Source organism: Orussus abietinus, unplaced genomic scaffold, assembly GCF_000612105.2.
Source record: "Orussus abietinus isolate OABI.00-Male unplaced genomic scaffold, Oabi_2.0 scaffold707, whole genome shotgun sequence".
NCBI classification, from domain to species: domain Eukaryota; kingdom Metazoa; phylum Arthropoda; class Insecta; order Hymenoptera; family Orussidae; genus Orussus; species Orussus abietinus.
Window position 1 is genome coordinate 7,778 of NW_019394854.1, and position 23,256 is coordinate 31,033.

A 23,256-nucleotide genomic window follows, 5' to 3' on the forward strand; every position below is an offset into this window, starting at 1 on the left:
TGATAGAATAATAAATAAATTAATATATATATATTTATTTATTTATTATTCTATCAATTACCGTAACAATGCGACAATGGAACAGTGATTTGTCTCAATCAGGTGACGTTCGTACAGCTCATCGTGTTGATAAAAGCAGGTTGGATGGAAATCTCTACAAGCGGCTAAATCCGGATTCGAAAAATAGTCCGTAAAGGGATATTTTATTTGTATCGGATTGTTTTTCCAGTCCGGATATTTTAATTCTATGCGACCTATTTTTGCCACTATATGGCTGTGAAATCCGCTGTTTCGCCTCAAAATTGGAGCTCCAGTAAGGCGAAGTGGGTCCTCATCTAGGGGAAATTTGCGAGTTAGGACACAAGCAATTACTATTTTAATGGCATAAAGTTTTTTGTTAATTTACAGACCCACTACGCGTACTTCTCGACCGTCTATGAAAGATCGGTCGTAAAGTGCACCGTGAAACCTAAATATCCGCTCTAAAATCGGGGGCACGCTTTAAGATGGGAATTCGTCGCGCAGAAATTCGCGGGTTTGGACATTATTCACGCTCAATTTAACTTATGGAACCGCACAAAGCGCTCTGACGCCTGAAGCTGTAATGACGTAACAATTAATCGCTGAATGGAGTATTCCGGTCGCTTGATTTCCCGTCATTTGTCACACGCGCTCCGGGCATAGAAGAGCAGGAGGAGCGCGTATTGTCGTATGGACGCTTAGCGCGGCTTTATTACCCATTTCAGGCTAATGCAAAGATTCTCCATTAAACCGGAAACGGTTCTTAATTGAACGTGGTTTCATTCACCTGCCGCAATTTGATTGGCTCGTTGAAGAAAACGACGGAGAGCCGGTTATGAAAACTATTCCGTATGTTAGCCGTAATAACTCTAAAACAAAGTAAAAAGGAAAAGATGAAGATCATAAACTACGTTAAATCTTAGTATATCACATATTTATGCATAACTATAAACCAGAAGGATGACTCAGAGCTCTATTAATTAAAAATTAAGAACTTTATTCATAAAAAATGTAATTGGCACCTGTATACTCCTCTTCATTGTTCTGAAGCATAATTATGAAAAATTTGGTGTACAGACAATATATGAATACGAGTGAGATAAACTCCCTTCACGGTGATTCATTTCGATGCTGTTAATATTTGAATTCCGAACTCGAAAAATAGTTAGTACCTTAATTTCGTGACGGTGTTAACACGAAACTTTCGCTGTAATTCACGTTCAAATTACTCCGGTGGCAAAAGTTTTATCTGGGGGTGAATTAACTTTTTCTCGCAAACAGCCGGTAAAAGCCTGTTGCGGTCGGAATGCAGCGGAAGCAAGAGCCCTCCGAACTTTTCCTGAAAGCACGGCATAAGTCAGTACCTACAATTTGAGTAAAGTGGCTTAGAAAAAAACTTTCGACCGGAACCGCTTTCTTACCAATGTAACTTGCTATTGCATTTGTGGGTTCGTATTTCAGACCATCATTGCGAGCGGGATTCGATCACACTGTATTTGAATTAAACGCTTCCTGACATCTTCACGAGGTTGTGAAGACTATTCAATCTATTATCTCTTCGACAACCCGTATTCGAGCATCTGCTGGAAATTCAAACTGTTAATCAAGCAGATTTCAGATACCGACAGCAGATATTTCAAGGATTTACCGGCAGTCTGACGAACAACCATGGGAAACTACTACCTGCAATAGGAAGCATCCCAGAAAGACCAGTTCATTAAAGAGTAACTTATCAAACTGTAATAGAATCAATTTTCTTTGTATAAATCCTACAATCCTGAATTAACTTCCATTAATCCGTAAGTTTAATAATTAGGGAAATAATTATTATAGTATATGATATATTTACTTAAAAACATCTGTTATCGTCTCAACATAATCGGTACAGCGCAGAATTCATATTTCATTACAAATTACGTTTATTAATCGAATGCATTAATGTCTATTCAATAGATCGATAAACTATGGTACCGATAAAGGAGTCAAGCGACAACATGGAAATAACGACCATACACGTTTGTTGATTACACTTCGTAGTGAATAATGTAGCCAATCATAGCCGTACGGCCATTATTGGCGATGGCGATATTGCCATACCGTGTGGCAATATGGTAATTCAGCGATCAACAGAATCGATAAAGTAAATGATCTGATTAAAAAATTCCTTTAATTCGGTAAAGAGGCGCGACGATCGACTCAGCTCACCGGTTTTACTATCAAGGACCCTTAACAATATTACATGAAAGGATGCACGTTGAACTTATGCATACAACCAACAAATTGATAGCGAGAGGTGTTAAGCAGTTTTACGTTATGTACAGATTCACGTGTTTTGTACTAAATTCAACCAGCTTCTACCTTCACCTGTAGAGGAAGAAGGTATTCTGATTTGAACTAATCGTACTGCCTTTTGCGAATCTCCAACTATTTCCTTGTAGTCCGATGTAGCCGGTACAACTACTGTCTCGCTTTCTTCGCTGTCATTGTAACTGTATACTTCTTCAACGTGCTCTGAATCATCGGGTTTGCATTCCATGACTTCGGTGCCAGTAAAATTGATCTACGAAGCAATTTCGTTACATAGTGCAATCATTAATAAACCCAGTAGATTATAAACTTAACATCACTCTTACGTTTCTCTCTTAACAAATTTGACCCCGTGATTCGTGTAAATTATTTATTACCTGGCCATCCACAACTAAATGTTCCACTACCTCGTCTGTTATAGTCTCTTCGGTAGGCATATCTAATACTCCTTCTTCCTGATATATTTGATCATCTTGTTGAACGATCACATGATCTTTTAATTCAGCTATATATAATTCTGTCTCTTCCAGCTAGAAATGAAATAGATTCTTCACGGCAAGTCAAAATTTCATGAAATCTTAAACGATACACCCTGTACGTTATATGTTTTTGTGACTAATAACTTAGTTACTTGTTCATTCTCTGCTCCCTCCATCAACAGTTCTACATTGTTATCTGGAATGCTTATAACTTGGTCCTCCTCCGTTGTTAATCGAGGCTGATTTACGACTATTGTATCATTTAAATGCCCCTGTTGTAAAGAAAAACAAGAACTGTTTTTAAATCTTTAATGGCATTTGATTATCTTGTTAATGTTACTCTATTGCATACGTAGATATTATACCTCCCATGTTATATAATCAAGTATATGAAATAATTGTGCATATTGTTAATATATATATATCAACATCATTATGTCATTTCGTTTACCTGCGTTTGCATGTGCGCATATAACAGTGGCTTCCTCATGAATCCCATACCGCAAACCAAACATTCATACGGTTTTTTATCACTATGAATAAATCGATGAGCGTTTCTATTGTCACGACTATTAAACGCTTTTCCACAAACCTTTAAAAAGAAAGCCTCAGTCCATAAATAATTTACTAACATCACATATTGTCATGCAATTTATATCAATGTCATGATTTTTTTTCCCCCGTAAACTCTTGAAGAATTATCTACCTCGCAAAGATACGGTTTTTCACCGGTATGAATGCGCATGTGTTTCTTGAAGTGTTCGGGATAAACGAACGTGGCTGTGCATGTTTCGCACTTAAATGGCCTCTCGCCTGTATGAGCAGCTTTTATGTGATAATCCAAAAGTCTTCGCCTCTTAAATCCTTTTCCGCAATCATCACATTTATATCTTTTATCATTGTAATGCGTGGCCCGCTTATGAGACTGCAGGTTTGATCTCTGACTGAAAAGTGTAATCAATTGTTCACGCGAGTTAAACAGAAAACAACAGAACTAATTCGACTCTTTACACACCTAAAAGTAGCCCCGCAAAATTCACACTGATACGGCTTTTCTCCCGTATGTGTTCTTTCGTGATCTCTTATTTCCGCTTTTCGTGCGAAAGCTTTACCACAGACACGACATATAAATGGTTTGTACCCACTGTGTACAATATTATGGACTTCCAAATTGTGTGGAGAACCAAATGCCTTTCCTGGTAATTTTACAAAAGTATATCGTCAATTTTTCTTTACAATTATGTTTCCGTATCTATTCATACAAGATAAGCAATTAATAATGCTTAAATTTATACTAAAACCTTGTTAATAAACGCAAATAATCTTAAAATTATAGATATCCAAGATAAAATATGCTGAATAAGTAAAACGTACCACACTGATGGCACACATACTCTTTGACACCATTATGAGTTTTTTCATGCTGATTAAGATTCTGCTGACTGAGGAACGTTTTATTACACTGCGAACATTCAAAAGGACGTGGTCGAACTTCGTGCGTTTTCATATGTGCTTTAAATGTATATTTTGAAGCAAAATCTTTTCCACAAGTTTCACAAGCATAGGGCCGAACACCAGTGTGGGTATTGATGTGCTCCTCTAATAAATTCCTAGAACTGAAGTCCAAAATATTGGAAATAAATGTATTTATAAAAACCTAATTTAACGTTCTCTTAAAATGTGTAAAATAACCACATTTCTAAAGTGCTACACCTTTTTACATACCTGTATCTTTTACCACAAGTTTCACACGGCCATGATTTTGATTGTGGATAATGTATTCGCTTGTGAATTCTAAATAATCTTAAATTACTAAATATTCTGTTACAAATTTCACATTGAAAATCGCCTTCCTCTTTCGCAACATGATCATCAAGGTGGACAGATAGTTCGGTCCTTTTTCTAAAATCCATGCCACATATATCACAAATATACAGCCGAACCTCATGTTCAGATTTTAAGTGCATTATAATCGTTTTTGCATCACCCATTCCTCTCTCTTCATCCTCAGGACATAGCAAGCATGTATATACAGCCCCATCCCTAGCTACAACCTAAATATTTTTTTTATTTATAGACAAAGTAGATAAATGAACGTAAAATATTGTACATGAACAATGCATGTATAACCACTTTACTCACTTGTTCCTGCGAACTCTCCATTTTCACGGTTACTTTTCCACGCTTAATCTTTCCATCAGAATCTTTTGAATCTAAGATTGATTCAACCTTAATAAGAATTTGGTCTGAATCATCAGTGAATCCTTTGTTCTCTGTTTCATTTTCAGTTTCGTTATCATCCTGATTCTGTTCCTCCTACGACCAATAATTTGTTTAATTCTCACCCAATACATTGAATTAATATGATTTAACATCACAATTATTTTAACTTATGTTGCGACTCACCTCATCAGCATTTTCTGAATCAAATGAGGTTGTAATACCTATTACTTTCTTCCTAGGTTTCTGATTATATTTGGTCATTGAAGATTCTGATGGCACGCTTTCTGAATTATCTATATAATCATGATCATTGTAATCCTCGTCATCTTGAAGGACAATTTTTTTTATTGTTCTTTTATAGTTCGTGTAAATTTCTAATTTGATTTCTGCCAATCTAGTTTCTAATTCATCGATCTAAAAGCAGTAAATTGTCATACAAAAGTATGTTATATAAAAGCGTTTCTGGATTGAAAAAAATTACCAATGTACCTCGTTAAATAGCTTAAAGCACTTCTTACATACAACGAGAGAGTGCACATTCTCTTCGTTTAACTCTAAATCAAGTACCGTACATATTGTATCAATAAGCGGTTTGTCAGACTGAGTAACCGAGCTCTCGCTGAAAATGCGTACACTATTTCTAGTAGACACTCCAACTTTACTATTGCATATCAAGCAGTGAATATTATCTTTTTCAGAATCCGCCGTCATTTTTGCAGGAGCTGAAAATAAAAGCTCCTTTACAATCAAAACTAAACAATTTAACATACCGATACATTTTAGTATAAAAAAAAAACATTTATTCCTCTTACGTACTATTTGAACTAAACATTAAAAAATTTGTTTAAAACGCAAAAACGATTATATTTGTAAAACTAATATTAATATATTAAATCCAAAACAAATATACTAACTCATTTACTCCGAAATCAAATAATTCATAATGATACCAAGAAAATAGCAGAAAGATGTACGCATACAATATCAAAACCAAACATATTCCATTACAACTTCTGTGCGGTCAAGTACCATAGCTCACTCAATGTAAAAGCCATAATAGCATAAATATTTGTTATCGCATACCAGGCGAGCCTATGTTGCGATAAACCCTTACATAATGTTCTATTTTATGTCAAAGACACTTTGCAATAGTTCCCATAGCTACTGTACTAAATGTAAAATCCTAATCAGCAATTGCCATTAAGCATGATGTGCGATATTGTTCAATTGGCAATGAAATAACATTGTAAAATAAAGATAAAGGCAATCATATATGTAACACGAGACTAGGAGTCGTTTCATAAGGCCAACCGAGAAATAACCGCTGGAGTCTGATAACCTAAAAATATCATAGTACGAGGAAAGTTAACAGCAAACAAATCTCTTCTATCGACAAGAGAGCATAAAGTAAAGGCATAAAATGTTGTCAGCACTGACTTGAAGATTTTGTTTTTTAATGCGGGCGATTGGCAGCGTAGAAAGCAGCATCCAGGTGTTCCCGTTCGAAGTACCAACGCGCCATTTACTTCTTCATGATAGATTGCAAACCACTGGGCAATTCTCAACGTAGCACTCCAAAGATGAGAATATCAAGTATATCAATACGTAGTGAACGTGACGAGACGCAGGACTCGACGCGTCACTAGACCGACGCTCTTACATCGAAATGCCCCCTGGTGGTAAAAATGAGCAAGACAAATAAGTAATAATTTCTTAATCTTTTGCAACTGAAATACTATAATTCATTTTTTAAAACTCTAACTTTAAATTGATTCATTTCAATTATTTGAAAAATGACGCGCTAAACAAATTTATTGTAGATGAATATATCACGTCGCTGCGCCATCTTGATATACTCAAAGCGCATGATTGCTTTGAGAGCACTGAGTTTCTGCTATTGGTAGAAAGAAGACATAGAAACCGTTTCTATTGGCTGCATGAAAATTCAATCATATTTTCAAACAATTGGCGAAAGTGAATATTGAGCCGAATTGTATACCATTAATATGCTTGACTTTTAGTAACTTATTCGCTGTCTAATCTCAGACTTCCTGGGCTTTTTTTTTAATGTTCTGTTTTGTCTCTCCTTTTGTGCGCCTTTCCAGGTATAGGTGGATCATCTTTATTAGAAGGATCCGTTTTTTTCCAAGGTTTAATGATTTAAATTGGTTTTAAATGCATACATGCGATTTCCGCAATATCTCTTTTGGCTACCTCATGATACGTGATTGACGAAGAACGATTACAGCGCCACTGTCAGTTGACAACGTACTAATTATTCAGCGTCAAACGTTCTTATAGTTTGAGCTCCCGTGAGAATCTCTAAATCATTAAGTAGTATGTGCTTGTAAACATCGAAAAAGGTTAGGAATACCTAAAAACTCGTGCTCAATGTCGTGGTGCGTTGAGTGAGATAATTCAAAGATCTACTTATTAACTGTATTATAGCAAAATGAAGCACCTACTTGAAGCCGTAATAGAAGATGTAATTATGGAACCGAACAAAATTCAACCTATAATAGGTGATGTACTGAAATAAATACATTTGAGTACAAAATGAACTTATATTAAATACAAATTAACTGATTTACAACTGTGTTGCAGTTAATTTTCAGAATGGAGAATTAAAAGATGAGGAAGCAGAAAATATGGATTGCAATTTATTTTATGATGAAAGGAAAAAGAAAACGACATTAGCTTTATCCAATGGACAAGTTGTGTATAAAGGTTATAAACCCAATGTCGATAAAGAGTTAACTTATACAATGCTTGCTATACATAATAAAAAAACAGGAAAGATTAGGTTGGTTCAGGCAGAACGATGGCAGGTTGTACCTGTACTTGATACAAAATTAGAAATTGTAGAAGATACGAATACTGATAAAATCGCAATGTTAAATAAACAATTTGGATCGAAAAGAGTAAAACGCAGGACAGAACAGTTTGAGAGGATGAAAGTCAATGTTGATTCAGTTAAAGACCGGCTAGAGGAGAGTGTATCTAGTAAGTATGCTTTTTTTTGTAATTTATTTCATTTATTATCACAAATAACACATTCTTTTCACATGTTTTATGTTATCACTTATAAATATGATTATTACCAAATTTGACTTAATCTCTTGATATACAAATAAAACAAAATTTGATGCATCCAAAAAATATTTAATTTGGCTGGAGATAGTTCTTGACGTCTCAGAGATGTCAAAGTCTACAACGGCACATGAAATGAATGATGTCTCCCAGACGTCATTATATGTCAAAAAGTTAATCAAATAAAATTGCACTGACCAGGTTTTTGAGTAATTAATTCATATTTTTTGTTCAATTATGCTCTGAGTTGCTTATAACATAACTATATTTTCTTCTATAATGACAAAGTTTTTTAATTAATAACTTAATAACATACATTCCATATCAATTTCAGGAATTGAAATTGAACGAAATGATCTGTCATTTAAATTGAATGAGAGTTCACTAACTGGGAACACCAGTTTTCCAGAGCCTAACAGAGAAGCTTCAGATGTTGCGGATGTTTATAATATGTATGAAATTGTTCCTAAAGCAACATTAAAAACATTATATTCTGAAGCTAAACAGATTCTAGAAGATCCAGGAACAGGGTAAATAAAATTGTTCTTATATGATCCTTTTTGCAGAATATTTCTTAAATACTAATATATCTTAAAATCCATTTAGAAGATCGGAATACTTCATGAAAACTTTAGAAGATTTGAAAACGACTACAAAAAATGTTAAAAAAGTTGCAGTGCTATTGTATATGGAAGCTGTTAGTGAATGGCTTAAAATGCTAATAAAGGATGCCAAAAAGAAAGGCATAGAAATATGTCCGTTTTCAAGAGAAGTTAACAATCACGTTATTGAAACCTACAGTTTGCCAAGTGCCAATGGAAGGTAGGTCATTTATTTTGCATAGAAAACAGTAACAGCTATAATACATAGAATAAAATTATGCATTTTAGTATAATGTAATTGTCTTTTCTGTATTCAAAAAGGAAAAATTAATGAATCAATGTTTCACCAACATTTTAACAAATATGTAGTCCAAATATATTATTTTAAATGCATGAAACTAAACTTTATATCACGCTTGTGTTTCCAGGCAGCGACCTGCTAGTATGAGGGACAAAGGTGTTATACACTGTATAATACTAGCTCTGATTATATCACGTTTTACCTTAGATTTGGATTTATTCTCAACACTGTTTCATAACAAAATAGGACTGAAAAAGTTACAGGACCTTTCAAAAATTATTGGTGCTGTACCGTTAAAAGGTAATAAAAAAATAGTTATTCTTAAAATTCCTCTACCTGTTACATCAGCTGTCGCTAAAAAAAGTAGAAGAAAATGAATTTTACAAAGTAATAAAAATGTGTGACTGGTATTTCTAATAAAATATTTTCTATCTATTTTAATGACCTTTACAGAAATGCCTTTTATCTTCCTTCTACTATTCCCACTTACCAAGTACTTCCCATTATATTATATCAGTTACATAAAAACCAACAATAAAATTTTAAATCATTCATGAAAAAAATGATTGTCATTTAATTTAATACAGTACCAATTGATTCATTTAAAAAAAAATTTTACATAGAAAATAATTTACTACAAAATCTCACTTTTTATTCAATTTAATTCCAATAGTTATTTTTATATCTTAAAACGAATATCTCTTCCAAACAGTTGTCCTGCCATCTTAACTTACTTTACTTAACCTCGCTTTTTTAAAAGGAACATGTCAGAGACGCCGTACCGGTGAGTCAAGATTGATTACAGAATATACGTAAAAAAGGATATATCGGAAGGTTTCCTCTGATATGATGAAACATTTATTTAATTTCCAAGCTCCATGAAATTGCAAAAGAATGATATCAATACACACATAGTGACGATCTCACCAATAAGTTAACCTTGTGCTTTGGATGTATTGTGGTCTGTATGTACGGTAATTTTCCTGTAACCAAGCCATCAACTTTTAACATTACTTCACTGAGTTGTTAGTGTGATCGAACCGTACTTAGATTACCTTATATTTGACGCAAAAACAGGAGATAAGTCATAAGTATGGTGGCCATACTGACTAAGCTTTATCATGGAGGGGGAATTCGCGCACAGATCTTTCATACCGCTCAGCGCTGGCAGACATCTGTTGCTACTGCAAAGAAGAAAATGGTAAGTAATTGTTAATTTAATGAATTTCTGCACTAAAAATCAATGAAACATTTAAGAAAATATTTTCCTACGCGTGAATTAATGACATTATGAAAATTCAAGAGCAGAACAGTATGCAGGTGGAGTAATTCTAACAGTGAAATTGTGCAATCGACACAGTCCCGTACAATTTTGATTTCCTTCTTTTAATGTATAACCGCTTAATTTGTTTAAAATGAAAATTACAGAATGCATACAAAAGTTTGGAACCATATTAAATCTTAATACTATTATAAATATCATTAATTTGAGATGAAATATAAACTGCAACAAGTCCTTGAAGAAAATTACATTCTTTCACTCAGCAAGGACATTATCGATTTGACTTCAACACTCAGAGCTGTAAAATATCACAATATTTCTCCGTTCTTGAGTACTTATTCTTTTCAGAGTAAATTGGGCGCAGAGGAAAGAGAGAAAACACTAAAACCATTGTTATCGAATGGATGGTCCATTCAAGAGGCAAGAGATGCTATTTACAAAGAGTTTCTCTTTAATAACTTCAACGAAGCTTTTGGATTTATGACCAGAGTAGCAATGCAAGCAGAAAAAATGAATCATCATCCAGAATGGTTTAATGTTTATAATAAGGTTCAAATTACCTTATCTTCTCACGATGTGAATGGTTTGTCAACGAGGGATGTGAAATTAGCTACGTTCATTGAAGAAGCTGCAAAATTCAGTACCAAATAAAGTTAAATCTATATTCCCATGTAAATCTTATACTACGTAAATGTATAAACATTTATTCCATTTTAACAGAATTTAAAATGAGAATGCTTAACGGAAAGATTATTTGTGAGGTGTTTATGCAATGTAGCTATTATGTACTATTGTGTAGAAAATTAAAGTATATCATGGGATGAATCTAAGAACAATGAATATTTTGTACCAGTAATCATTCACCATTATATTTCAGTTCATTCATTTCGCAGCACACTGACTTCCCTTTGTCAAAACATCCAATGGTTACTCAATAAGTGGTTTGTGATGATTGCAAAGGTCCAAATCCTGAATTCGCGGGCATTTACAACTAAATCACGATTAATTACCAAAAGCTCCCTTTCAATTTGAATAATTTCCAGACTCCATGAAATTCTACATTCTTTATATCATGATACGCTCCTTCGTGTCTTCGGAGTATCAAAGAAATATAATATACAAAACACGATGATATTTATTTCATCTGAAAACGTTAAAATGTCAAGTTAAAGAATCAATCAATTGCCGCGCGAATGATCGTTCTCCCAGATGGCAGCACAAAACAAGGGGGGGAGGTCTAAGCCGAAATAAGTTTACTTCGAGGTTACCTAATGCGATATCTCCGGCCCACCTATTGAGTGACCGTTCTATCTCTCTCTCAGGCAACTTAACCATGAGTGCAACGGAGACACCGAATACGGGGTAAGGTCAGCAGTCTTTTGATTACTCCCCCACTGCTCATCCTGCGGCAATCCTATGAGACGGCTACAAGTTGGTAAAGACCACGGGCCTATCCGGCTTGTCAGACCGTGCTCGACTGTCATTTAACTCCGTTTAACAGATTGCCAGCTCTTAACGAAACGTATGGCGACGGCACGCTAAGTCTGGTTAACCAATTTTTTTTTACATATCCGAGTATCTCGAGGTCCGGGAACGGATTACTGAGAGTGCAGGGCCTATGAGGGCACTCAGGGACACTGGACACTACAAAAGGATTCGTAATGTCGAGCGGATAAGTGGATAAGAAGCCGCGATTCGTGGCACTTCGAAAGTAACCAGGTAGGTCCGCCTTGCTGTACATAACTGTAAAACGTCATCGTCGAGGAATGTATGTCAAAGCAATTTTTCTCGACTTCGTGGGACTCTACACGATTTTTGGTACCGATCGCACGACCCCAGTCTGTCGCTTGAAACGTCTTTCTCATCTGCTAAAAGATATTCATCGCGCCGGCAAGTGGGCAAAATGACGAGGGTTGATTACTTCATTCAAATAACGTGTATACGTTTTTTAAAATCAATGAGAAAGTGTAGATCATGATACAACACCTTTGGAGGAAAAACTTTGCCATGTATATTTTCTTAACGGTAATTTTTTACGGAGATCTTTTCATTATAGAAAATGAAATCATCTGTTTGTAACGATTACACGTACAAAGTGTACGTTAAAGACTCCAAGAAATTGTACCAACTTGGAAGAAACGTTCGTTATGAATAATACCATACCACTATTTTTAATTCGTCGATAGTCGTTTTTTAATCATCCTGCACTTGAATTCACTATAATGGTTTAAGAAATAAGATATTAATATTTATCTGATTACTAAAAGGATCTCCGTAGACTTGGACCAAGGTGATGTAATATGAATTGGAATTACTTTCATATAAATTGCAATTAATTCAGTCTATAACATTGAAATAATTCGATTACAAATAAAAGCACGCAGTGTGAAACAATGACGTAAAATCAACCAAACACTAAGCACAATGTTGTTTGTGGAAAAAAGCTGATACCATAAAATATCTCATGATTAACGGGAATAGTGGTTCGTTACTTTGGCAAATATCAATCATGTTATTATTTGAAATGTTTCAAACTACATTTTATCTGTTACATCAATTTTGTAATTTTTGAAATCTAGGAAGTAACTGGACTTTTTTTTAGTTTAATGTTGTGAGAGAGATCTATCTTATTTTAATTTGAAATATTTTTCAGTGGATCTGATACGAGTAATCATGGAGGGACCAGAGGTCACATTTCTCTTTCAATTCGGTTTGATACGAGATACTGTAACTGCTGATGCCAGCACATTAACATTAAAGGCCCTTAAGGATTTTGCCTGTGATTTCATAAACGCCAAATGTCCGGACCATGGTTTAAGCCAGTTGAATGATAGATTACTGCTATTCAAGCATGATTATAATTCCACTAATATTTTACAACTTATTACCAATGCCACGGAAGTGATTGATGAAACTTTAGTTGAAATCGTTCTGAGTGGTAAGCTACTGTTTTGTATTTAATAGTATTCTAATGTTCATGTTCTAGATTGAGATCCTGAGGTTTACTTTCTTCAGTTTAATACACAAATTCCTTTACATGAAAATTAAAACAGTTTAGAACTATGTCTGAGAATTATTTCAGAGTATACAGAGAGATACATTCTGGCCAAATAATACACAGACAAAGTTTGATAATAAATAGAGATTATTCAGATAATTGCTATTATGTAAACATTTATTTCCGACTATTATCAGTGTTGACCAGTTCCACATTCCCTTTTTAATATCCCTGATTTCGATGCAAAGCATGAATATTTAGTCAGTTTTATATTAAAACAGGGAAAATTTTTTAATTTATTATACAAATTTACTATTTTCAAATTTTATTTCATATTGTCTACGTGCTATTATGTGTATTAATTAAGAGGTAATAAATTATAATAAGGTATTATTCAAGCTTTTATTCGCGATCGTTTCCTTCTAGCACAAGTGCCAAGTGAAGAAGTTCCAATTCGACCTCATGCTTTAGCCGTTCATTCATATAAAGCACCAACTTTTTGTGACTTTTGTGGAGAAATGTTATTTGGTCTTGTTCGACAGGGCCTTAAGTGTGAAGGTATATTCCTACAGATATTTATCCAAAAAATGAAATTCGTAAACCTATTACGAAAATTTTTAATTGCTATTTTCAAGTGATTATTGTATTTTATTATAAACAATATCCCATATATCCCACTGTTTGTTTTGTTATTTTAAGGTTGTGGAATGAATTATCACAAACGTTGTGTAATAAAAATTCCTAACAATTGCTCACAAGATGCCAATAATAGACGACGCAGCTCAACACTTTTAAACATTCCGCGATCTCCTAGTCAGGGATCGACTAGCAGTCTGACTAGTGCTAGTGATGACAACCATAGCATGACCACGCCAAATACGAGTCACAATAACAGTACATTGGTAAATATGAATAAAAAATACGAAAAACATCATTTCTACACTTCTACATTGATTTATTTCATTTTTAGGCAATTCCAAGCATAATAGCTCCAAAACAATCGCGCTCCCCCTCTTTAGGTGGCCGTCCTGTTTGGGTAGAACGTGAATTAGCAACCCGAATAAAGATTCCACATACATTCGTTGTACATACTTATACTCGACCAACCGTGTGTGGTCTGTGTAAGAAATTGTTACGAGGGATTTTTAAGCAAGGTTTACAGTGTAAAGACTGTCAATACAACGCACACAAGAAATGTATTGATAAAATTCCAAAAGATTGTACAGGAGAAAGTACCAAGGATAATCCAGGTAAAACTAATTTGAAAATGTTCATTTATATCTGACTTAAAATTCTTTTTTTTTCCCTCAATTTGGTATATTTTAATTATACAGCTTTTAAAAAATTAAATGTATTATAGTAGGTAGTGAGTACCCTGATAGTGACGTTGGTAGTGAAACCGATGGAAGATGTGATGGTAGAAATGAAGAAGGTGATGCTGATAGCGATGCCGAATCACCACCGCCACCGATATCAAATTCTTCACATAATGAAAATGAGAATAGCTTAAATGGATGCTATTCGGTAAGTAACGCTTCCTACTCAAATAATGGTATATTATAATTTTAGATCTTACTAGGGTTATTATCCTTAACCTGTTCTCTATTGCATTCCTAATTTACATACATGTTCATTTTTATTTGGTTTTTTTGTACAAGTCATCGGTGAGTCACCAATGACTCATGCATGTAGCAAAGATAAATTCTTGTACAATATTAATACGATAGTGGGTTTCAATTGGAAATTTGTCATGAATCTTAACTATGCGGATTATATCCTTACATTATTTTTATTTTCGTATATATTTTACGTTTAGGATCTGATTCCAAGTCGGGAACGCGTTTCATCTGATGAACTTCAAAAATCCAGGCCATCAAGGTCAGTAATAATAATTCACTTGTACCGCACTGTATAATATTAATTATAACTTAGGTATACACGTTTCATTGAAAACTGTTTCTAATTCTACTTATAACGCAGTTGCAGCTCATCGCCTAGTAATAATATTCCACTAATGCGAATAATTCAAAGCGTCAAACACACAAAACGACGGGGTTCAAAAGTGTTAAAAGAAGGCTGGATGGTACATTGCACTAATCGCGATCCAGTAGTAAGTTTAAAAATTACGATATTGTATTTAAATTGGTTTTATATTATGTATGTGATGCTGATAAATCGTATTATTCACTACGTTTATTGATTCATAATATATATAACTTCATATTTTCAGAAAAAACGGTACTATTGGCGGCTCGACACAAAGTCCATAACATTATTCCAAAGTGATAGTGGCTCTAAATACTACAAAGAAATTCCATTATCTGAAATTCTAGCCATTGAAACTGCCAGATCTCTACATTCCCGTGAGTATTTTATATGTATATTCACTGTCTATAAACTGTGATTCTTTTACACGCAGTGAATGACAAGACATATTTTTGTCCTTGATTTTGTTGTCTTATTACTTATTTATTTTAATATTTTTACCATAAATTTCAAAAGTTTTTCATTATAGATTTTGATAACACCTGTAACAGTAAAAAAACATCCAAACATTTTTTTTAAAATAATGTATCTACTTTTATTTTTTAGGCACAATGCATTGTTTTGAATTAAGAACTGCAAACGTAGATTATTACGTTGGAGAAGATCCATTGCACGGTGAAACTGGTGAACAACTTCCTCCGCCAGAAAGTGGTGTTGGAGCGTATTTAGCTAGATCTTGGGAAACTAGCATCAGACAGGCATTAATGCCGGTTACTTCGACATTTGGAAGTATGTACATTTTAAATACAAAATTAAATATCGAGTCAATGCAAATTCCATAGAGAAATTTTTACTTTATATTCAATAAGTCCAATATTTGTATATAATTGAATTTTGAAATAATATTCTTTACAAAAGCTACGATTTTAACTTTTCAATATAGGTACGGTCGTCTCTGTGCTTCTGGAATGGAAAAATAATGTTGGAAAAAATGTGTGCTTCAAATATTAAAATTGTAACTATTCGTAGTTATTATTTATAATGTATGTATTTCTTAACAGATCAAGAACAGTCATTGGAACCGGAAGAACGCATAACCGACATGTCGCAGCTTTATCAAATTTTCCCAGATGAAGTTCTCGGATCAGGACAATTTGGAATAGTTTACGGAGGTGCTCACCGTAAAACAGGACGTGCCGTTGCTATAAAGGTTATCGATAAACTTCGTTTTCCTACGAAACAGGAAGCACAACTTAAGAATGAAGTTGCTATTCTACAAAATCTCTCACACAATGGCGTTGTCAATTTGGAAAGGATGTTCGAAACGCCTGAGAGAATATTCGTAGTAATGGAAAAGTTGAAAGGCGATATGCTAGAGATGATCCTAAGTTCTGTAAAGGGGCGCCTCAGCGAAAGAATCACGAAGTTCCTCATTACTCAGATATTGGTTGCCTTGAAACATTTGCATAGCAAAAACATTGTACATTGTGATTTGAAGCCGGAGAACGTTTTGTTAAGTAGCAATAGTGACTTTACGCAGGTGAAATTATGCGATTTTGGCTTTGCCAGAATTATTGGAGAGAAAAGCTTCCGAAGAAGCGTTGTTGGCACTCCTGCTTATTTAGCTCCCGAAGTCTTAAGAAACAAGGGGTATAATCGTTCTTTGGATATGTGGAGCGTTGGTGTCATCGTATATGTCTCACTTAGTGGTACATTCCCATTTAACGAGGACGAGGACATTAACGAACAAATTCAGAATGCTGCCTTTATGTATCCACCCAATCCGTGGAAAGAAATATCTTCAGATGGTAAGAAATCGACGTCTCTTAGATGAAAACTTTGCCCGCTGTTAGAATTATAAGAAAATTATAGGAATTATTTCATCCGTATTTTCACTCAACATATAATTTTTCAAATCCCATAGCATCGAAAGCTTAACTATTAATTTAACCTTAATCCTTTTCTATCGTTACAGCCATTGATCTGATCAATAATTTATTGCAAGTCAAACAGAGAAAGAGGTATACAGTTGATAAGAGCTTGCAGCATGTTTGGTTACAAGTAAGCTTCATCCCTTTAAAGCTTTTCGCGAAACATTCTTCGTTGATTATGATTACTAACGAAATGTGAAATTTCTACAGGACTACCAAACCTGGTGCGATCTCAGGGAGCTGGAAGCTCAAGTTGGTACTAGATATTTGACACATGAAAGCGATGATGCTCGTTGGATGGCTTACGCTAGTCAACACGCATGACAAAGCTATCCGCCTACGATAAAAATTGAATCCTCACCAACAGTACCTTCATTGCATAAAGGTTGGGCGCGTAGTGCGCGTGCAACTCTTCGGCGTTTCATTCGCGCGTGACGAAGCAAAAGTTTACGAGATGTGTTCCATGCGCCACTAAGCTGAAATATTCTTGAAGAATCAATACTTAAGGGAACACCTCACTGAACTGTGATTAGTTACTCATACTCCCATTTCATAGAGACTACTTTATTTTAAACACTAGTACCAATCTCTAGCTGTTGGCACTAAATACACCAAAATCTTGTGTAAATCTATATGTGATCTGAGATCGTTACGAATTTTAAATGGTAACTACTCTTAGTCTATAGATAGCCCTTTACGAGACATTCGGAAAATATTTTCTCAAAATGCTTCCGAATCGTGAGGCTTTACGTTTCAAAATTTAGAGATTTTGCCAATTTCTAATGTTAATAGTTAGATAGACGGCAACTAGTTGAGAGTTTAACGAACAATTAATTTATAGTATCTTTGTAAACCTGCAGTGATGTATTCTCTTCGGAGATCGGCAGAGTAAGAACATGCTTTGTTATATGAGGTGGAATCAGGCATACCAACCGATCATTCAAACGTTCAGAAATACTTGTAATACTTGAAAACTAATTCCCTTGCTCGTACCTCGGGTTTAGGACCAAGAAACGTCTTCTGTTTATTGTCTGTAAACAATTGAAAGATATCTCTTAATGCTAAAAGAAAGGTATAAGTAAGGGCGTAAAGCATGACAAAAGTACTATAATGGGTCATCACTAAACGAGACAGTATACTTTTTATGCAATGTTTGTAATAATCATGAAACGTATTACGTACGTTTTAATCAAATTGATTAAGCATTTTCATTACACTTTTGGGATAAGATGAACGTGTTTCTTAAAGGGCAATGTACCAGTGAGTAGAATATCATTGATTCGACGATTGCAATCGAGGAGTTAATTAAAATATGTTAAAATTAGCACTTTATTGATGGAAGATTTTACTCAATTTTGGTTAGGACGCCAGTCAGTGTGCTCTGTCGTTAAAGTGTTAACCATTTTTATGAGCCAGCAAAGAAGATGGTTATAAATTAAGTGCCACACAGTCAAAATATATCCTTACAAGAGATATGAGAAATGATCATGTTTGGATTATTACATTTTATGACGTCTCTTATTATTTTACCATTTTCTTAATACTACTTTTTCACGTGACTTAAATGTTATAATATGTATAACAATTTCAAGTTTATGTTAACAAATGTTAATATTAACTTACTGTTCAGTATCATTACTACTTAAGGCCTTTGAATAGTCATATGGGATTTATACTTGGTAAACGATTTTACAGACAAAATTCCTGACAGTGGCACAAGTACACCGTAAATATTCCTATATTCATCACTTAAATGGTACCGTATTTAATGCATTTCCTTTTGTTTCAATCCAGCATTTCACGAGGTCGTGTGCATACTGTACATTAAGGATAAAATGAAGTTCAAAGCATCACAGAGTGCATATACTTATAATTTATAATATATAACTATAGTAAATAAGGTGCTTGAATTAACGCAATAGGCATGTATATACATATAGACAAACATTCGTGCATTTAAACATCAAAATTTTGATCGTACTAACCCAATTTACAGCCAATCCAAGTTGCTAATCAGATAAATACAATTGCGTCTTTCTGTAAAATTACTGAAAGAATTGCAGTGCATCAGTAAATAATTACAGGAAATCGTTTCTTTTATGAGTTATTTGCTCTAGGTATTAACATACATACTTATCTACCAAAAAATTACTTTCATTTACAAAATAATTTCTACATGTATAAACGTATTTTTCCTGTTGGCGTTTTATACTTAATAAGAAGAAGACAATAGCATTATGAGCTGATTGATCTACTTGGTATTCTTCGGTTACTACTCAGAAGTACGATATGACAATAATATAACGTACTGTTTCTAATAATTCTTCTTCAATTACTAAAATACAGCCCTGTAAATATTCAATGCAGCCAAGTAAAGGAAAGATCATATTGTAAATTTTGAACAAAAATGCATTTACTGATCAATTGTCAGAATATGCAACCGACAGTATCTCTCAGTACGCCTTTACATAAGAGAATGCTGCAACACTAATATATTTTAGGTATTATTTAAAGGCAATACGTTCCAATTGCTTCCGCAAACATAGGAGATTAAGTACTTATTCAGAGTTTTAACTATATTTAAATCTTTAATAAGTTAATAAGCGAAGGTTGTGGGATCTGATTAATTTACTATTATATTTTAATGAATCGTACTCATTTTATTATATATTTTATACTATTCGAGACATTTATTAATTATATTAAGACAAATGGGCAGTCAATTATTTGACTATTTAATTTGTTATTTCTATTAACTGTATTTGTGGAAAAATGATCTGTTTTGGCTCAACGTGAAAAAGATTATATTTTTCATATTTTATCTGTGCCTGGAGATATTCTGTGTAATTCTTTTATCGTAATTAATTTATTGTAAAGTTCTATATATCGTTCGTACGCATACAGTCATACGATAAAAATCTCATTTTATAACAAAAAATGAAAAGCTATTAATCTGTGTATGTCTTGCACAGAATCCGAAACATGAAATCCGTAAAATAAACCAGGTACAAATAAAATACTGATTTTATCAAGAAAACATTTTGTACATTATGTTATGGCACTGCTAAATTCCATAATATTCCTGTGTTATTTACGTGTTTTCATTTTTACAGAATATATTATTTTTATATTTTACTACGTTGTGTAATTTTTTGTTACGCCTGAATTACAATAACCTTAACGTTTTTAACAGTTTATACTATTACTTATATAAATGAATGTGATGATACATTTCGGTACATCGTCATACAAAGAAGAACCTGTTATTCTTCATAGGGAGAGTTGTTAAAAGTTAGTAGCTTTTTAACAAAGACATCGACTTGCAAAATTGCATTCCGTCTTTGCGCATAAATCATCAAGCAATCCATCACTGAAGTGTTCATTTTAGAACGCATTCCGCTTGTTCGCGTACGTAGCAAAGTTTTAAACATGCTCAATAGAAACATTTTATACGCAAGAGTAAAATAGAAGTAATTACGGCTAGTTACTTGACTGAAAATGTTTGCTTAGTGCTTAGCTAATGTGTTAGTATTTATAACGTTAGGCAAAAGTGCGTTGTTAGTCTTCCAGAACGTAAACGCACAAATACATCGCGTAAAGTAACAAACAAACCACTTGATAGCATTCAAGCGTATCGTTTAACAGCATATGTATTCGCTTCAATTCTCGACTTTTCGGTCTGTATTGTGTACTTTTCCTCGGTAATAACATCCGTAGAAGTTTAAAGCGTCCAAATATAAAGGTTTCGAGGTTTCCCAATGCGTGCAACATGTAGATTAAAAATAATTTAGATTTGGGATCCTTCCTGTGGATAACTCAGGTAGCTGAAAATACAGTTTCAAGTAAGATATAGTGCAATGAGATCCCTCGTGTACAAAACGAACGCGTTTATATTACACCATACCAAGCAAGGCGTTACATTATTTGAATACAACGCCTTAAGATTCATTCGTAACATTCCATTTCTACGGTATTATTAATTATTCCAGCTAGGTCCTGGAACTCTTCATTTTCGATTCTAAGCCTCCAAGAAGCGCAAAACAACGAAAACGGGCACGGACCACGCCATGTTGGTTAGAGTCCATGATAAGTAAATCAATTTTGTGATGAAAAATGACATTTCGTGAGTTTTAGGACCAACTTTAAGGCCTCCGTATTCCCGTGGTAAAATTTGAAACAAATCGATACACCCAATTCGGAAAATACTTTCACTAACGATTTGACCTCTCAGATATATATGAGACTCTTTCATGTCCGCTTAATATTTTCAATATTTTTAGCGATTTAAAAAACGTGCACTTTTTGAATCACTCAAAATAATATAGGCAGAAAAGAAAAATAATGTTCCGTTACCGCACATTGATGAATTAATACATTTCTATTTTTTTCTTGTCAAGTTATATCGGAATTGCACTATGTAATACTTAAAATGCAAACTATCAGCGCATTAATGGCCTAAAAAATCCCTCGAAGTAGGCAGGGAAAGTTGTATGTAAATGTCCCAAAAAAGCTAGATTTTCTCTAATGGTGGTCACTGTTGTGAAATAGTAACTGATAGAGTCTTTGTTCGACGTAAGAACTATTATGTAATTAATCATTTATTTCCACCTTAAATAACTTCCTTATGTGCTTCTTGTCACCAGCAATGCACTTACTCGTAATTTACAATTATAATAGTCGAGAAAAAGTGTTATCCATATTACGAACTTTACCACGAAGTACTGAAATATCACTGTTATATTATTGAAAATACGGAAAATTGAGTATCAACTGTATAAAGACATTTCCATATCTTCACTCAATTAATTCTGAATTGCATTGACATATTTAATGCGACAAATCTGTATTGTCCTCGGAATAGTGTCGTAAAAGAGAAATTGTTGATATTACATTTTATATAAAACATAATTTATCGCGAATGCGTTGCGAAACATTTATTAAAGAAAAGCTTTTATCGAACAAATAGTTGCGTAAGAGGTATATTACGAAATACTTATTATAGTTATAATAGTGAATGAAGTAATATATTCTGGAAATATCATTATAAAAATGATATGAATTGAGTAACTATTACCAAGTGTTTCTGGTGTTACTTTCTACGTTCATTGCTGTTAAATACATTAATAGATAAAGCGCATTTAACTATGACAAGAGGCATATTCCGGGGAAATGCACATTTCATGGTGTATTTTAAATTTGTGTTTCTATTCGATATTTTATGATATTAATCGTTAATATTTTATCCTTCGTACGTCGAGCAAGGATTAAGTGTTTTATTCTTCAAATCTCAACTAAATTATCTACGACTTTTACAGTATTACTTAGACTTAAGATTGCTAATGTTAAGCACAAGGAAAGAAATTCTACACCCATCTCTTGGTGGAAAGGCACGAAAAGTATTCATAAAGTATTTTTTATTTCCATTGTAATAGCCGTAGTCAAAAGAAAACGTTAACTCGTGACAGAAATTGTAACTATATTAAATCATTTTCACACATTACTACAAAGTTTATAAATTAATGTAATCGAATCACAATGCGTTATTCCTTTCTCCGTTAAGAAAATAATAGACAATCAATTCTTATTTACACGCTACCACATTGCAGTTAATGTAAATATTAATTTAACTGCTCTGCAGTAGTAATAAATCTACATCTTCTCTCAGTTCCTTCAATTCGGTCAAATGATTGAATGGCATTCATCGTATAAATAATAGCAATTACAGGAGCAGTACCTGCAATGTTGGCAAACAATATCTAATAAATGCTCGCTTGCCCCTTTATCATTAAAAATGTATATGCGACATTATTCTTTATAGTAGTACCATGTGAAGCAGTTTTACTTATATTTACTTATCACTCTTGGAGGAAATGCAAGTAAATTGCAAGGAAATCTCTAATTAATATTCACGGAAGTCCGGAAACTACTTAAGTAGCAAAATTGGTCTAATTCGGCAAACGTTGAGCCTCGTTAACTAGGTGCCCTCAAAAAACACATCCACGTGTCTTTCACTATTTTCTCCGCAGAATCTAACTG

General features: G+C 33.8%; 4 protein-coding genes and 1 long non-coding RNA gene across 10 annotated transcripts; 3 read left to right on the forward strand and 2 right to left on the reverse strand.

Moving 5' to 3' along the window:
• Nucleotides 1-811: 811 nt before the first annotated feature.
• On the reverse strand, nucleotides 812-1,697 carry LOC105695868. The gene is made up of 3 exons (XR_001103670.1): nucleotides 1,443-1,697; nucleotides 1,194-1,360; nucleotides 812-890 (listed from the first exon to the last, which is right to left on the reverse strand). It is a non-coding gene; the product is annotated as an uncharacterized LOC105695868 (long non-coding RNA).
• Nucleotides 1,698-1,845: 148 nt separating this feature from the next.
• On the reverse strand, nucleotides 1,846-6,693 carry LOC105695881 (zinc finger protein 436). 3 transcript variants are annotated; one of them, XM_012417887.2, is made up of 12 exons: nucleotides 6,468-6,693; nucleotides 5,520-5,752; nucleotides 5,214-5,444; nucleotides 4,950-5,123; nucleotides 4,533-4,861; nucleotides 4,182-4,423; nucleotides 3,823-4,003; nucleotides 3,514-3,751; nucleotides 3,259-3,399; nucleotides 2,960-3,079; nucleotides 2,706-2,858; nucleotides 1,846-2,581 (listed from the first exon to the last, which is right to left on the reverse strand). In XM_012417887.2, exons 2-12 carry the CDS (start codon nucleotides 5,739-5,741, stop codon nucleotides 2,345-2,347), a joined length of 2,268 nt encoding a protein of 755 aa, XP_012273310.1. In that variant the 5' UTR covers nucleotides 5,742-5,752; nucleotides 6,468-6,693; the 3' UTR covers nucleotides 1,846-2,344. The 3 variants fall into 3 exon arrangements, with proteins under 3 accessions (XP_012273310.1, XP_012273309.1, XP_012273311.1); XM_012417886.2 differs by having other exon boundaries at nucleotides 5,945-6,693; XM_012417888.2 differs by having other exon boundaries at nucleotides 2,492-2,581; nucleotides 2,655-2,858; nucleotides 5,945-6,693.
• Nucleotides 6,694-7,401: 708 nt separating this feature from the next.
• On the forward strand, nucleotides 7,402-9,466 carry LOC105695866. Of its 2 annotated transcripts, none has more exons than XM_012417855.2 (5): nucleotides 7,402-7,552; nucleotides 7,635-8,033; nucleotides 8,455-8,650; nucleotides 8,727-8,942; nucleotides 9,151-9,466. In XM_012417855.2, the coding sequence occupies exons 1-5, from the start codon at nucleotides 7,483-7,485 to the stop codon at nucleotides 9,398-9,400; spliced, it is 1,131 nt and encodes a 376-aa protein (XP_012273278.1). In that variant the 5' UTR covers nucleotides 7,402-7,482; the 3' UTR covers nucleotides 9,401-9,466. The 2 variants fall into 2 exon arrangements, with proteins under 2 accessions (XP_012273278.1, XP_012273280.1); XM_012417857.1 differs by having other exon boundaries at nucleotides 7,468-7,552; nucleotides 7,646-8,033; nucleotides 9,151-9,400.
• A 245-nt stretch (nucleotides 9,467-9,711) lies between these two features.
• On the forward strand, nucleotides 9,712-11,138 carry LOC105695865 (pterin-4-alpha-carbinolamine dehydratase). 3 transcript variants are annotated; one of them, XM_012417854.1, is made up of 3 exons: nucleotides 9,712-9,807; nucleotides 10,101-10,224; nucleotides 10,654-11,138. In XM_012417854.1, the coding sequence occupies exons 2-3, from the start codon at nucleotides 10,117-10,119 to the stop codon at nucleotides 10,954-10,956; spliced, it is 411 nt and encodes a 136-aa protein (XP_012273277.1). In that variant the 5' UTR covers nucleotides 9,712-9,807; nucleotides 10,101-10,116; the 3' UTR covers nucleotides 10,957-11,138. The 3 variants fall into 3 exon arrangements, with proteins under 3 accessions (XP_012273277.1, XP_012273274.1, XP_012273275.1); XM_012417851.2 differs by having other exon boundaries at nucleotides 9,765-9,997; XM_012417852.2 differs by having other exon boundaries at nucleotides 9,765-9,988.
• Nucleotides 11,139-11,788: 650 nt separating this feature from the next.
• Nucleotides 11,789-20,355, forward strand: LOC105695878 (serine/threonine-protein kinase D3). The gene is made up of 13 exons (XM_012417880.1): nucleotides 11,789-12,024; nucleotides 12,959-13,243; nucleotides 13,730-13,861; nucleotides 14,003-14,205; nucleotides 14,274-14,553; nucleotides 14,664-14,827; nucleotides 15,120-15,181; nucleotides 15,284-15,413; nucleotides 15,534-15,666; nucleotides 15,896-16,078; nucleotides 16,351-17,097; nucleotides 17,265-17,350; nucleotides 17,431-20,355. The coding sequence occupies exons 2-13, from the start codon at nucleotides 12,979-12,981 to the stop codon at nucleotides 17,542-17,544; spliced, it is 2,499 nt and encodes an 832-aa protein (XP_012273303.1). The 5' UTR covers nucleotides 11,789-12,024; nucleotides 12,959-12,978; the 3' UTR covers nucleotides 17,545-20,355.
• The last annotated feature ends 2,901 nt before the right edge of the window (nucleotides 20,356-23,256 follow it).